General features: G+C 39.2%; 1 protein-coding gene across 3 annotated transcripts in view; it reads left to right on the plus strand.

Moving 5' to 3' along the window:
- The first annotated feature begins 232 nt into the window (after positions 1-232).
- SHISA6 (shisa family member 6) overlaps positions 233-15,557 on the plus strand; it is a 619,326-nt gene continuing 604,001 nt past the window's right edge. For 2 of the 3 annotated variants that reach the window (XM_007483000.3, XM_056817451.1), the window contains exons 1-2: positions 1,830-2,029; positions 2,575-3,580. In XM_007483000.3, coding sequence (XP_007483062.1) covers positions 2,952-3,580 — 629 coding nt within the window. In that variant the 5' untranslated portion in view covers positions 1,830-2,029; positions 2,575-2,951. Of the gene's footprint in view, positions 426-1,829; positions 2,030-2,574; positions 3,581-15,557 lie in introns of those variants that run through there. The other variant, XM_056817452.1, reaches the window with a different exon arrangement.

A 15,557-nucleotide genomic window follows, 5' to 3' on the forward strand; every position in this document is an offset into this window, starting at 1 on the left:
TGACTATTTTGAGGTAATCCATGAAGAACTTAAAGTACTCCTACTTAACACTAAATAAGAGAGTTCACAAGTCACTTACAAGAAAAAATTCACACCTCCAAAGGCCACAAGCACTTGCCCCACCCACCCAGTGCTAGGCAAATTGGGAAGCTATGATTGGTTTCCTTGAAGTGGGGGAGTGACAGGTAGTGATGGAAAAAGGGTTATAAAAGATTAGACCCAAAAGAAGATTGAGTCATTCTTTGGCTCTTTGGGGAGGAGACTCTCCTAGAGGAGGGTTCTGCAGGATTCTGTGCTGGAGGCTTGCTGGGTGACTGACTATACCTGAAGGAATGATGGAACTCTTGCAGAAGACAACTCCTGGCTTAAGAGACTACCATGACTCTCTGTGGAGATTCAGACCTGAGGGAGCCTTTGCTGGGATGGTGAGCTGAACTTCTTTGGACAGAATTTATAGAGTATCTAGCTAGGAAATACTTTCTACTTCCTTCCTACATTTCTCTCTATTAAACTAAATTAAAAGCAGCTAACAGACCAGTGACTTTTTCCCTCTTTACTATCTCTACCCTGCTGAAATAAAACTACTAACATACACATAGTTTAATTTTTAATTTTTATATACTATGCCCACAATCTTATATTTTCTAACCCTTATATTAGTCAAACCAAATTTTAATTTTTACACAGTTATGGGGACCACGGAAGCCATTTTGTCCAGCATATTTCTGAACAAGAATATTCCCTTACAATATAGCTGACATAGATAACAAAATCTAGTCTTTTTTAGAGACAGCCCATTCTACTTTTGAATAACCATAATTTTAAATAATTTTCTATCCTCACATCAAGCCAAAACTTGACTTTACAACTCCCACCCAATTTTCCCTCTTGGAAACAAGAGGAACTAATATATTCTTTACCCACTGAAAAACCCTTCATTTTCTTGCATCAGTTGGTGATAGGCTTAGAAAGAATAAGAACAGTGTCAGGGGCTATTAAAATAGTATTAGCAACAAACTTGGGCAGGAGGCTTAGCACCAAAATTTTAAGGTAAAATTGTAATGCTATCTTCTAGACCCAGAATTTCCAGCTCCCTCCTTCCCCAAACTTGGAGCAAGTGACAAAAAATAACAGGTTCTCTAATTGAAATAGTGCTCCTATCCAAGAGGAGTTATAGCTGATGTGTATACAGTGAAAGGAAAATAGAGTGTTAGGGAAAATTAACCTTGGTCCTACCTAGCAGTCTCAAGAAAGTCATCTTATTTGATTGTTATCCTGAAGAGATGGGTTTGATTTACTCAAAGGTAGTGAGTGTAATTGCTGGGGAGAAATGCTTCCAATTGAAAAAAAAAGTGCTTGTGCACCCAACTTACATCCAGGCGTTATCAATTCTTGAACAACCTGAGGAAAAGAAAGCAGCCTTTTTTGGGAAGTTGGGGGTCCATGGGCAGGGAGAATTTCTGCAGCAGCCCACTTTTGGAACTGGGAGGCTTCCAATTTTATTTTATTAAGCACCTACTATGTGTCAGGCTTTGAACTAAGGGGGAAAAAACAAACAAGCAAGCAAAAATACCCTCAAGTCCCCTGCTCTCTAAGAGAGCAGTCTAATGGGGAAACAACATGGATATAACTATGAACTAACATAATATATACAGGATCTGTGGGAGATTGCACCGTTTTTCCCCCCTTCGCTTACTTTGGTGCTTTGATTAACTAGTGTCTAGGGTTCTAGTGGAAGCGAGGACCCTTCAGTTGAAGGGGTAGGGGGAAGAAATACCCTCTTCCCCCTCCCTGCACAGTGAACACCGGCAGTAGAGAATCGTTTTCCTCCCCTCCCAGTCCTTGTGTGTGTGTATGAGTCTATGTGTGTAAGAGTGCGCGTGTGTGTGCGTGTATGTATGTGTGCGTGCGCGTGTCTCCCTCTCTCCTACTCTGGCTGTAGGCAGACAGTCAAGCAGGCTGCCCTTCCCTCTCTCCAGCCTTTGCTGCTCAGGCTTCCTGACGCCTCTGCAGTCACAGACCGAGGATGGTGAGTCGTGGTTACCTTCCCTTGGTGTCTCTCCCAACTACCCCTCACAGAGGCACCCGGGGTTCCCGGAGGAAGTAAGGGGGTGTCTTCTGGAGATCCTATGGCGGGAGCCGGTTGTGGGGCCGAGAGGAGGGGTATACACAGCTTTGGTCTTGCACAACCTCCCTCCTCTTCTCTCATATCTCCCATACTCTTAGCTGGGGGCTCATTGACCCTTGGGTGGGGTGGGAGGAGTGAGAGGTGGAGGGATTAGGGCTGCAGAACGGCAGGAGGAAGCTGAACAGAGGTTCGGTTTACTGGGGACATCAGGCGGGGGTGGGGCCGCCATTGGCCTTCTGACTGTGCACCCCTACCCGGAGCGGACAGGGAGCTTCCCCTAGACAGCTCCCCGATGGTTACTCACCCTTGCCTCTTCCTCAAGCTAGCGTGCCTTCACCCCCACCCCCAAGATTCTTTCTCAGTCCCCTATTTTCTCCCTCGTTCAGTCCCCCACCTACCTCTATTATTAGTCCCCTCTCTCCCCCTCCCCTTGTCTTGTTCCGCAGGACCGGCCCGGACTGGACGCCGCCACTGTAGCTTCCTGGATTAGCTCTCGTCGTCCCGTTTGAAGCAAGGAACCGCTTCGCCGTCTTCTTCAGGGAATGGGGATGCACAGAAGCCAAACCAAACCCAGCTGGGAGGTGTAGAAACGCGACCACCTACTGAGCCCCGCGCTGGTCAGCCAGGACCTTTGCCTTTCAGCTGCCTCCAGAGCCTCGATGGTATTGTAACCCTGAGCTCCTGAGCATCTTCGCCAGACTCTGTGGGTTCCAACACCCAGAGCTGCTCGCATAGCCCGGGCAGGGCTCCCCTTTGCCAACCTCTGTGCTGAGTGCTCTGTCTGGTCTGCCCAGCAGCTAGCCTGCTAGCCCAGCCGCCTGCCATGGCGCTGCGGCGCTTCCTATTGCTGCTGCTGCCGCTGCTGTTCTTCCTCGAGTCCCTGCACTTACTGGTGCCTATGGCTGAGGCGGGGCCCCGGAGCCGCGGGAACCGGAATAATAGCACTGGCCCTGGAGCCGTCGGGGGCCTGCGGGCTGGAGGGACAATGCTCAGGGGCAACAGGGAACTGAATGGGACGTCCCGCCAGCTGGCGGTTCCTGAGGTGGGGCGGCGGGACCGGCCTTCTCCCAGTGTCGCGGTCACCCATGAGACGTGCTGGGGCTACTACGATGTCAGTGGCCAGTATGACAAGGAGTTTGAGTGCAATAATAGCGAAAGCGGCTTCCTGTACTGCTGTGGTACTTGCTTCTATCGATTCTGCTGCAACAAGCGGGGAGAAAAACTGGATCAGCACCAGTGTAAAAACTATGTGAGCCCAGGGTGGATCCAGACTCCCAGCACTCAGGTGATTCCTCAGGATCTCCAGAACAAGTACGACCCGGAGAAGGACAAGACCAACTTCACTGTCTACATCACCTGCGGAGTAATAGCCTTCGTCATCGTAGTTGTAGTCTTTGCCAAAGTCTCTTATGACAAGGCCCACCGTCCCCCGAGGGAGATGAACATCCACAGGTGAGAGGGGTTTTGAAGAGAGGGGAAGTCTCATCTTTCCCCAGATCCTTCTTCAATGATGCCTCCTATTCTTATTTTGATAAGTTAGTTCTTTCTTTCTACTCTTTTAGATGCTTTTTTGCTATCATTTCTCTTTCTCAGTGTCACCCATTATGCTTGACTAGTGTCTGATCTTTCCATAATTTTTCTGCTTAAAAATAAACCAAAGACTAAGAGTAGTTAGTAAAGGTTTCCTCTACCCGCCTACCCTTACCCCTTTCTCTGATCCTTCAACTCCTTTCCTTGGCTCTAAACAGCCACCAATCTAATTTTGGACAGCTTCTCTGGTTAGGAATAAAGAGTCTAGGAATTTTCCAAATAATCCTGGATTGATCTGGATTGGGTTCTCCTTTCAATGTATGTAAACATGATTTCTTTTAATGGCTTTTGACTTTTGGGTGTTAAATCAATGGACTATTTTTATATTGCAAATTGGTGACTTACTGGAAGCTTGAAAAGAAGGTGATGTTGGGAAAATTTTGTATCAAATCCATTTTGACAAGAAATGGACCCCTCTCCTCATTCCATTTTATAAGGCAGGTTATATGTATTTCATTTAAAAAAAAAAAAAAAACCTAACAGCTCCCTAAGCCAACATATCCTGTAAGATTGTGGGAGTAGAGAAACTGCCTCCTCCTGGTGAGCTTCTCACATTCAAACCAAGTAACTTCCAACAATATCTTTTGAAAAGTCAAAGCTGAAGCCCCTGGATGAAGTTAGGTCTTTTTCCAGTTCCCTTTCAATTGCGGTGTTGGACAATACTCACTTGAATGCTTTAAGGGCATCTTTACCTATCTATCTATCTATCTATCTATCTATCCATACATACATACAACCCTTAGGAAATTGCATGATTTCTCACACATTGTGTGAACACTGTCCTAAAAACCATGCATACCCCATAACTTGTTTCTTTGGGTCACTTGGTCAGCCTTGTCTTGGGCTCTTGCCTTATTCTCTTTTATCTAATTTAGGATATACAATATAGGAGCTTCAGTTCTGAGAAAGACCCCAATATTATAAATGGATGTTCTTAGAAAAAATGACTCTCTGCCTAGGAAGCAGCCATTTCCCACCCCTATCTTCCTGAATATCACCTGCAATGTGTCTACTACTGTACACTCTGTTAATATTGATCAGAAATGTGTAGTCCAGGCTAAATAAAAGAGTGAAGATGGGGGAGGGAAAGAGCAGATGAAATAGACACCTGGGCCTAAGGTTCCTTTCTCAGAGTTTCTGCAAAGGATTTTAAATTCCCTGCTCTATGTAAAGGGTCTCTTCTTAGATCAGCTTATTCAATTTTCCTTTCAACCATAAAGCAAGCTTACTTTTGACTCAGAGATGAGAGAGAAGGGAAGAGCCCTTCATTTCAACTATGTCCTTATTTTGACTTGTGTTCCAAAGTCTGATTCCTTTCCCTGAGTAAGTTGACCACAATTTTGGAATCACCATTCTCTTTTTTCGATTCCCTCCAGAAAAATGAAGTGGAAAGAACAGGGTTTTTTTTTTTTTTTTTGTGTGTGTGTGTGTGTTATCTCAACTAATAGTGCAGTTTGGGAAAATTATTTCTCTTCTCTTGGCCTCAGTTTCCTCACCTGTTTTTTGAGGAAGTTAAACTAGTCACTCTCTGAAGTTCTTTCTTTTTCTTACATTCTGTGATATTATTATTCCATAACTGAATAACTATGGTCATAATAGTCATTTGCCAGAATAATAGTTCAACAAATATTCAAATGCTGACTATATGTAAGGCACTCTGCTAGGTTTGGGAAATATGAAAGAAAATTTGACACAAACCCTTATGTCAGGGAGCTCATAACCTAATAAGTAGAGACAAAGATAATTGATAGAAGAAATATGTTTAGTGCATAGGAGAGGTCTAGTTTTTGAGAGATGTTTAAGAAGGGAAAGGTGAGGTTGCTGTGATGTAATGGAGTTAGAATTGGTACTAAGTTTACATTTAATACTTACTAGCTATATGACCTCTCTGGACCTCACTGACTATCTGCAAAATGAGGGTTACCCATTAGATTGAATTGACCGGATTCAATATCGGATTATTCATATATCACTTTCAGCAGGGGGAGTTTGGGAAAAGGAGCTACCTGGGTTAAGCCTTGAAGGAAGGAAAGGACTTTACTAGAAAGAGATGGATGTAGAGGGAATATGATCCAGGTATGGGGGATAGTATGAGCAAGGAATAAAGTGGTGAAAGGACAGGAAGATAACAGGAAATGGTGTACAGACTAGATGGAGTGGAGAAATGAGATAAAACTGAAAGGATAGACAGGCAATGAATTTTACTAATTTTTGCAAGTGATTCTCAGATTCTTAAACTGGAATGCTGCAAGTAATGGGCAGTGTGGTTTCTCCAAGGAAGGTCAGACAGAAGAGTGGATTCACATCTTATAGAGGACATTTTTTGAAGGAAAATAGAATGCAACCCCTTAGGCCTAGTCAGTCAAGTGGCTCTGAGTTCTGGATACTGGCAGAGGTGAGGGTAAAAGGATTGTTCCCAGATAGGAGAGCAATTTTCATGTGGATATTGCTAGGTTTATTAACTATCAGAACTCCCCAACACAGGTCTTTTGAATCAGGTCATGAAGCCATTCATACCTTGCAGAGAATAGGCTATTTCCCCTAAATCATCTATTGTACAGACTAGACTAGGTAACTTTATTTCTGAGAAGGTAAAAACTTGTGTCAGAAGAAAATTGTCAGCTCTCCATGCTCTAACCAATGAGTATAAATTCAAATTCAGGTATCTGACTCTGAGGGAGAAAGAAAAGAAGGCAGGTCCCCTAGAAGGATAATCAGAATCTATCCACTGGTCATATAACACTAACACAAAATAAAACCAGAATCTCTTCATCCTTGCTATTAGAATTTTCTGAAAGAGAAGGAATAATTCTTGAAGGCTAATCTGCTTTCTGATTCTTCTACACCATCTCTTTAATCTTTTTCTTTGGGGTTTCCAAAGGTTCAGGTTAACATGCTGATTTCTTGTCTACCAATAGCAATTTATTAGAATTTTTATGAGTAGTTGATGTGTCCCCTCATAAAATCAGGCCCAGGGACAGAAAAATCATCCCTGAAGTGGTTGGGAGAGGGAGGAAATAACAGGGCTCAAGGATGTTTGTAGGAAACTGCAGCAGAGACCCTAGTTTCAGTCTGACATTAAATTTTGTACCAGTTGTCTCCTTTCCAAACCTGTTTTTTTCTTTCACCATGAGTTGATTCATTAGTGTCTTAGAGACAAGAATCACTCAGAAGAAAGAACTGTATGGTTCTTTTTTCTTCCTTTTTCCTATGGCTAATTAACAGATGGGTCAGGGAGCTATTAAGATTCTCTAGACACAGTTGGTGAAGTCAGAGCACAGAGAGAGACTGCCCTGTGCCTTCCCACTCCCAATCACAAGGAGGGGGTGAAGGAACACAGAGCCCAGAGACTGTGGGAGGGGAAGACAGAGTGTAGTTCTTTTTTTATTAGGAAAAAAAGATTTATAAGTTAAATTCTCCTTTCCCCTCTCCATGCACAAGGGCACTACTATAGAAAATCAAAGGAAAGCTTCTTTTACCATCCAGAATTTAATTGCAAGCTAGGAGATCTATGTTTTCTCTTTACAAAGCACACAATGGCAGCAGCCCAGCTACATTAGAGGCCAATTTTAAATTCAATAAACATTTATCAAATGCCTACTCTGTGCCACGTACTGTGCTGGGTACTATGTATATATGAACAAAAATGAAACACTCTCTTCCCTCAAGGGGCTTATATATTCTATTGTGGCAAAAGAACACATATAAATGCATATACAACACATACAAAGAAATTTGGAGGGGGCAGCAACTGACTACTAGAGGGATTAGGAAAGGGCTTCCATAATAGGTAGTTTTTGATCTGTGCTTTGAAGGAAGCTAAGAGATTCTAGGAAGTAAAGGTTTAAAAGAAGAGCAATGAGGGTCAGTTTTCTTAAAGTTATAAGGTGGTAGATGGAGTGTTTATAATCCAATTTTGGTGGAATATAGGCTATGTGAAGGAAAGAACTGTGTGGTCAATATGAAAAAAAGGAAAAAGACAACAACAAAAAAGAATTGTGAAGGAATTCATTTGTGAAGGGTGTTAAGTTAAATATGAAGGAATTTTTATTTGATTTTAGATGAACTAGGAAGCCACTGAGTCTTCTTTAGCAGGGGAATTCCATGGTCTCATATGTGCTTTCAAAATATCATTTTGACTGCTGCAGGGATGATGGATTGGGAAAAGGAAAGTCTGAATGCAGGAAAAAAGATTAGGAGGCTTTTGAAACAGTCATTATAGGAGGTGATGAAGGACTGAATTAATCTGGTGTCCATGTGACTTGAAGAGATGCCAAGAAGAATCGACAAGACTTGGCAACTGGTAAGATATAAAAAAAGTGAGAATAAAGTTGAGAATTATTCCAAAGTTGTAAATCTGGCAGACTGGAAGAATAGTAGTGCAGTTGATGTATAGTAAGAACATACATATAAAACTTTTACACTTGTGGACATAGACCCCAAATACATATCACCTTAGTCTCTGTTGAATGAGAGGGATTAGTCTTAGTTTAGCTCACTACTTCATATCATTATTTCCACTAAGTTCAAGTCCAAAGTCTGACAATACCTTATTACTGGGTTGCCTAAATGCCTAGTATGGATGATTGGGTCTATGCCTTAAGATGCTCAGCCAGGAACTAAATTCCATGCCCTTAGAAATTAAAAGGATGAATGAAACAGAACCTAAACTCCAAGCCTGCTTCCTAGTGCCACATGGCCTAAATGGGAGTGGGGGAAGGGAGGTGGTCCTCAAGCCCTTGTCTTTCTTGCAAGGTATTATCTGCTATGAGTAAAGCACTCCTTCACCTTTAGACACAAATTGCAGAGGTGTGGGGAAGAGGAGTAGGTTATAGACATTCAGGCAGGTTTAAATATACACTAGGCAATGGAGAAAAAATGCTTCCAGTCATGTTGGCAGGTCAACAGCTAAATGTCCAACACCACTTCTCCTTTCTTTCAGAAGTAGGTCTTCTATATCTCCCACACAAGTGACACCATATTAGAAGATATAGGCATGATTCAAATACCCATTACTAAGATCAAGAAGGATGAAGGATGAACAATCTGATTTAGCAGTATGGAGATTGGTGATACCAGGAAAGAACAGATTCATTTGAGTAGTAGTAATAGAAGCTAGATTGAAAGGAGATGAGAAAAGAATGAAGTCTGAAAAAGTGGACAGGATAATATGTACTAGTGAAGGGGTTGGTTTATTTGTTTGATGGAAGATATCTGGATATGTTTATAGGGAACAGGAAAGGATGCAGCAGATAAAAAGAGAATTCACTTTCTTTTTTAAACAATATTTTATTTGGCCATTTCAAAATATTATTCATTGGAGACAAAGATCATTTTCTTTTCCTCCCCCGCGCCCCCACCTCTCCCATAGCTAACCCGTGATTCCACTGGTTTTCACTTGTGTTCTTGACTCGAAATTATTTCCATGTTGTTGGTATTTGCATTACAGTGTTCATTTAGAGTCTCTCCTCAGACATGTCCCCTTAACCCCTGTAGTCAAGAAGTTGTCTTTCCTAGGTGTTTTTACTCCCACAGTTTGTCCTCTGCTTGTGGATAGTGTTTTTTCTCCAAGATCCCTGCAGATTGTTCAGGGACATTGCACTGACACTAAATGGAGAAGTCCATTACGTTCAATTGTACCACAGTGTATCAGTCTCTGTGTACAATGCTTCCTGGTTCTGCACCTCTCCCTCTGCATTATTTCCTGGAGGTTGTTCCAGTCTCCATGGAATTCCTCCACTTTATTATTCCTTTGAGCACAATAGTATTCCATCACCAACATATACCACAATTTGTTCAGCCATTCTCCAATTGAAGGGCATCCCCTCATTTTCCAATTTTTGGCCACGACAAAGAGTGTAGCTATGAATATTCTTGTACAAGTCTTTTTCCTTATTATCTCTTTGGGGTGCAAACCCAGCAGTGCTATGGCTGGATCAAAGGGAAGACAGTCTTTTATCGCCCTTAGGGTATAGTTCCAAATTGCCCTCCAGAATGGTTGGATCAATTCAAACCCCATCAGCAATGAATTAATGTCCCTATTTTGCCATATCCCCTCCAGCATTCACTACATTCCTTTGCTGTCATGTTAGCCTGCTAGGCGTGAGGTGATACCTCAGAGTTGTTTTGACTTGCATCTCTCTGATTATAAGAGATTTAGAACACTTTTTCATGTGTTTATTAATAGTTTTGATTTCTTTATCTGAAAACTGCCTATTCATGTCCCTTGCCCATTTATCAAATGGAGAATGGCTTCATTTTTTGTACAATTGATTTAGCTCTTTGTAAATTTGAGTAATTAAACCTTTGTCAGAGGTTTTTATGAAGATTGTTTCCAAATTTGTTGCTTCCTTTCTGATTTTAGTTACATTGGTTTTGTTTGTACAAAAGCTTTTTAATTTGATTTAGTTGAAATTATTTATTTTACATTTTGTGACTCTTTCTATGTCTTGCTTGGTTTTAAAGTCTTTCCCCTCCCAAAGGTCTGACATGTATTCTATTCTGTGTTTACCCAATTTATTTATGGTTTCCTTCTTTCTATTTAAGTCATTCACCCATTTTGAATTTATCTTGGTATAGGGTGTGAGGTGTTGATCAATTCCTAATCTCTCCCACACTGTCTTCCAATTTTCCCAGCAGTTTTTATTGAATAGTGGATTTTTGTCCCAAAAGCTGGGATCTTTGGGTTTATCATATACTCTCTTGCTGAGGTCACTTGCCCCCAGTCTATTCCACTGATCCTCCTTTCTGTTTCTTAGCAAGTACCAAATTGTTTTGATGACTGCTGCTTTTTAATATAGTTTCAGATCTGGGACTGCAACACCCCCTTCCTTTGAATTTTTTTCATGATTTCCCTGGATATCCTTGATCCTTTATTCTTCTAAATGAACTTTGTTATGGTTTTTTTCTAAATCAGTAAAGAAATTTTTTAGGAAGTTCAATGGGTATGGCACTAAATAGATAAATAAGTTTGGGTAAGATGTTCATTTTTATTATATTGGCTCATCCTACACATAAGCAGTTAATGTTTTTCTAATTGCTCAAGTCTTGTTTTAGTTGTGTGGAGAGTGTTTTGTAGTTGTGTTCATATAGTTCCTGTGTTTGTCTCTGGAGATAGATTCCTAAGTATTTTATTGTGTCTAAGGTGATTTTGAATGGGATTTCTCTTTCTAGTTTTTGCTGCTGAGCTGTGTTGGAGATATATAGAAAAGCTGATGACTTATGTGGGTTTATTTTGTATCCTGCAACTTTGCTAAAGTTGTGGATTATTTCGATTTGCTTTTTGGTTGAATCTCTAGGATTCTTTAAGTAGACCATCATGTAATCCGCAAAGAGCAATAACTTGGTCTCCTCCTTGTCTATTTTGATGCCTTCAATTTCTTTTTCTTCTCTAATTGCTACTGCTAGTGTTTCTAGTACAATGTTAAATAATAGAGGTGATAATGGGCATCCTTGTTTCACTCCTGATCTTATTGAGAATGCATCTAGTTTATCCCCATTGCAGATGATATTTCCTGATGGTTTTAGATATATACTGTTTATTATTTTTAGGAACGACCTTCTATTCCTATGCTTTCTAGTGTTTTTAATAGGAATGGGTGTTGTATTTTATCAAAGGCTTTTTCTGCGTCTATTGAAATAATCATGTGATTTTTGTAGGTTTGCTTGTTGATATAGTCAATTATGTGGATGGTTTTCCTAATATTGAACCAGCCCTGCATCCCTGTTATAAATCCTACTTGATCATGGTGGATGACCATTCTGATCACTTGCTGGAGTCTTTTTGCTACTATCCTATTTAAGATTTTTGCATCTATGCTCATTAGGGAGATTGGTCTATAATTTTCTTTCTCTGTTTTTGATCTGCCTGGTTTTGGAATCAGTACCATGTTTGTGTCATAAAAGGAGTTTGGTAGAACTCCCTCTTTGCTTATTATGTCAAATCATTTGTATAGTATTGGGATTAACTGTTCTTTGAATGATTGATAGAATTCACTTGTGAATACATGAGGCCCTGGGGATTTTTTCTTAGGGAGTTCTTTGATGGCCTGTTGGATTTCATTTTCTGATATGGGATTATTTAACAATTCTATTTCTTCTTCTGTTAGTCAAGGCAGTTTATATTTTTTTATATATTCGTCCATATCACCTAAATTGGTGTATTTATTGCCATATAATTGGGCAAAGTAATTTTTAATGATTGCCTTAATTTCCTCTTCATTGGAGGTCATATCCTCCTTTTCATCTTTGATTCCGTTAATTTGCTTTTCTTCTTTCCTTTTTTTAATTAGATTGAATAGTACTTTGTCTCTTTTGTTTGTTTTTTCAAAGTACCAGCTTCTAGTCTTATTTATTAGTTCAATAGTTCTATCACTTTTGATTTTATTCATTTCCCCCTTAATTTTTCGGATCTCTAGTTTGGTTTTCTTCTGGGGGTTTTTAATTTGTTCACTTTCAAGTTTTTTTATTTGCATTTCCAATTCATTGATCTCTGTCCTCCCTAGTTTGTTAATATATGCACTCAGGGATATGAATTTCCCTCTGTTTATTGCTTTGGCTGCATCCCATAAGGTTTGAAAGGATGTCTCACCATTGTCATTTTCCTCGATGAAATTATTAATCTATGATTTGTTCTCTAACTAACTGATTTTGGAGTATCATATTATTTAATTTCCAATTAATTTTTATTTTGTTTTTCATGTACCCTTACTGATCATTATTTTTATTGCCTTGTGATCTGAAAAGGTTGCATTCATTATTTCTGGTTTTCTGCATTTGTATGCCATGTTTCTGTGACCTATTGTATGGTCAATCTTTGTGAATGTGCCATGTGGTGCTGAGAAGAAGGTGTATTCCTTTTTGTCCCTATTTATTTTTCTCCATGTGTCTATTAACTCTAATTTTTCTAAGATTTCATTCACTTCTTTTACCTCTTTCTTATTTATTTTTTTATTTGATTTATCTAAATTTGATAGTGATTGTTTCAAAACTCCCAATAATATGGTTTTACTTTTTATTTCTTCCTTTAGCTCTCCTAGTTTCTCCATTAGAAATTTGGGTGCTATACTATTTGGTGCATACATGTTGATTAGTGAAATTTCCTCATTCCTCATAAAAGGGACATAAATGTCCCTTTTAACAAAATATATTTACCTTCCCTATCCCTTTTGATCAGGCCTATATTTGCTTTGGCTTTGTCAGATATCATGATTGCAACTCCTGCCTTCTTTATATCAGTTGAGGCCCAGAAGGCCAGAAGGTCTTACTCCATCCTTTAATTCTGACCTTGTGAGTGTCTACCCACCTCATGTGTGTTCCTTGAAGGCAACATATGGTAGGGTTTTGGATTCTAATCCATTCTGCTATTCTTCTACATTTTATGGGTGAGTTCATCCCATTCACATTCAATGTTATGATTTTCACTTGTGGATTCCCTGGCATTTTGATATCCTCCCCTAATTCTGACCTTTCTTCTCTAGCTATAATTTTTTAAGCCAATGATTTCCTTTAAATCAGTCCCCCTAGTCCCCTCCCTTGATAGGTTTCCCTTTCTAGCCCCTCCCTTTTTTGTCCCCCCCTCTACTCCCCTTGGTTTTCCCTTCTCACTTACCCTGTTGGATAAGATAGAATTCAAGATCCCAATGGAAGGGGAGCAAGTCCACCCTAGGCCCTCTGCTTTTCTAGTAATGAACTCTGCAGGGATAGGGAGAGTAGCTGGGTGCCCAGGTATAGTGGAGGAGGGAAATCTTCACTCCCATTGGGCTACTGGGCAGAGGAGCAGAAAAAGTATCATCAGGTATATCATCTCCCTTCAGGGGGAGGGAGCAGCTCCCTCAGAATTCCTGTGACTTTCTAGTAATGAACTCTGGGGGGCGAAGGGGCTGGGTGCCCACAGAAAATGCTCTGCATGCCATTTTTGGCACCCGTGCCATTCCATCACTGGTCTAGAGTAAGCCATGCCAGGCCTAGAGATTAAAAACACCTATCACTCAATCTCCCTTTCACTCTTTCAAACACAATCTATTTCATATACATCTGGGGAGCTGCTGAGAAGATTGAGGTTGGAAAGATATTCTTATTTCTTTCAACTATTTTAATGGCTGCATAAAATTGCATGGGTAACACAAATTAATTGTGCAGGAATTGGTAGTTGAAACACCCTGAAAAAATAACAAAAATATTAATTAATCAAAAGCAGCACTAACAGGTATAGAGAAGAATCATTCAAATATTCAGGTGGGGATAGGAGGGTGAAGTGAAGACAGGAAACATTACATTTTCCCCACCCCACAGTCCAATTTCTACTGCGTTATGTCTAGTTTTATTCAGACCTCAACTTTCTCTTTCTATTTATTTGTAAATGGATTATATAGATTTCAATGATGATTCCCAGCCTTTGCAGAATTGTAACACATTTTTTTACTTTGTTTCCATGCATGCACTCACATCTCCCACACTGAATTTAAAAATTCTAAGTACTACATAAATATGTATTTATTTTTAACATTACAATCAGTTTAAATTAATTCATTTAATTTTTAAATATTACATGAAAAAGTTGAAAATATTCTGGAGACATCACAAAACCAGAGTGATAAAAGTTTTTAAAGCTATAAGTTAGTTTAACTTTTTAATCAGTTTATTTCTAACATTTTTCTGCCTTTCTTCAGACTTGAGGGAAATCTTATTTATTGAACTTCATAGAATCATGCTTTTCTTGAGCATGCTCCCATTACAACATATACAAACAATCTGGATACAGAGGGAGAATAATAAAATCTTGACCACAGTGCCAGAATCAGAGTTCACAACTTTTCTAGTTTCCTACTTCCTAGCAGGTACATTTCTGAATTTTCTTTCAGTGGATTTATTATAAATTTGACCACTCTCAACAACGTATATCTTCAAATACTTAATAACCAAATATTTTTGCATAAAGTCATAAACTTTTATAATTTGGTTAACAGAAAAGGAAAATAACCAACTAATATCCAACTTGTCCTGTTTATTAAATGGCTCCTTATCAACTTTATCTGTATATTTTCTAGATTTTCAACTTACTGTTGATCTTTTTATGTAGCTATAAGTCAGTTTCATGCTATATATGATTTTTAAATTAAATTTGCTTCATTCTATGTAACTTCATATTTTTCTATATTTCTTTATAGTCCCTATATTGTTGTTTCTTAGAGATAATTAAATATTTCATCTAAATTTAAATATTTATCATTATTGATAGCTTTGATTTTTTTTAACAGCATTATCATTTCTCAGTATATGCCTCCTATCTCATAAGAATTCCCTGATAGAAAAAAAAACAGCAAAGTAAAACGGGGTATGCAACATTAGACACATAGTCCACTATCTTTCTACATATAGGATGAAAATATTTCATCATTTTCCTCCGGAAACTAAGGTCAACTATTCCATGTAATGAAGTCAGATTCCTTTTTTAGCATTTTCATATTTGTATTACTATAGTTCACTGTGGGCATTGTTCTTTTAGTTCTGCTTTCTTCCTTACACATATGCTTTGTTCTAGTCCTGTTATAACATACAAGTCTTCCAACTGCTTTTTCTATATTCCTTATATTTATCATTTTTGGTAGTCCAATAATGGTTGAGTCAATCAGCCAATCATCTAACATTAATTAATCTCCTAGTGCCAGTCAAATATGCTAATTGATGGGGCTTCAAAGAAAGGTAAAAATAATCCCTTCTCTCAAAGGAGCTCAAAGCCTAAAGGGGGAGACAACATACAAAAATGTTATTTATATATACCACATATATGTTTATTACATTGAACAAATTGGGAGTAATCTCAGAAGGAAGACCCAAA

The sequence above is a fragment of the Monodelphis domestica genome, chromosome 2 (assembly GCF_027887165.1).
Source record: "Monodelphis domestica isolate mMonDom1 chromosome 2, mMonDom1.pri, whole genome shotgun sequence".
NCBI classification, from domain to species: domain Eukaryota; kingdom Metazoa; phylum Chordata; class Mammalia; order Didelphimorphia; family Didelphidae; genus Monodelphis; species Monodelphis domestica.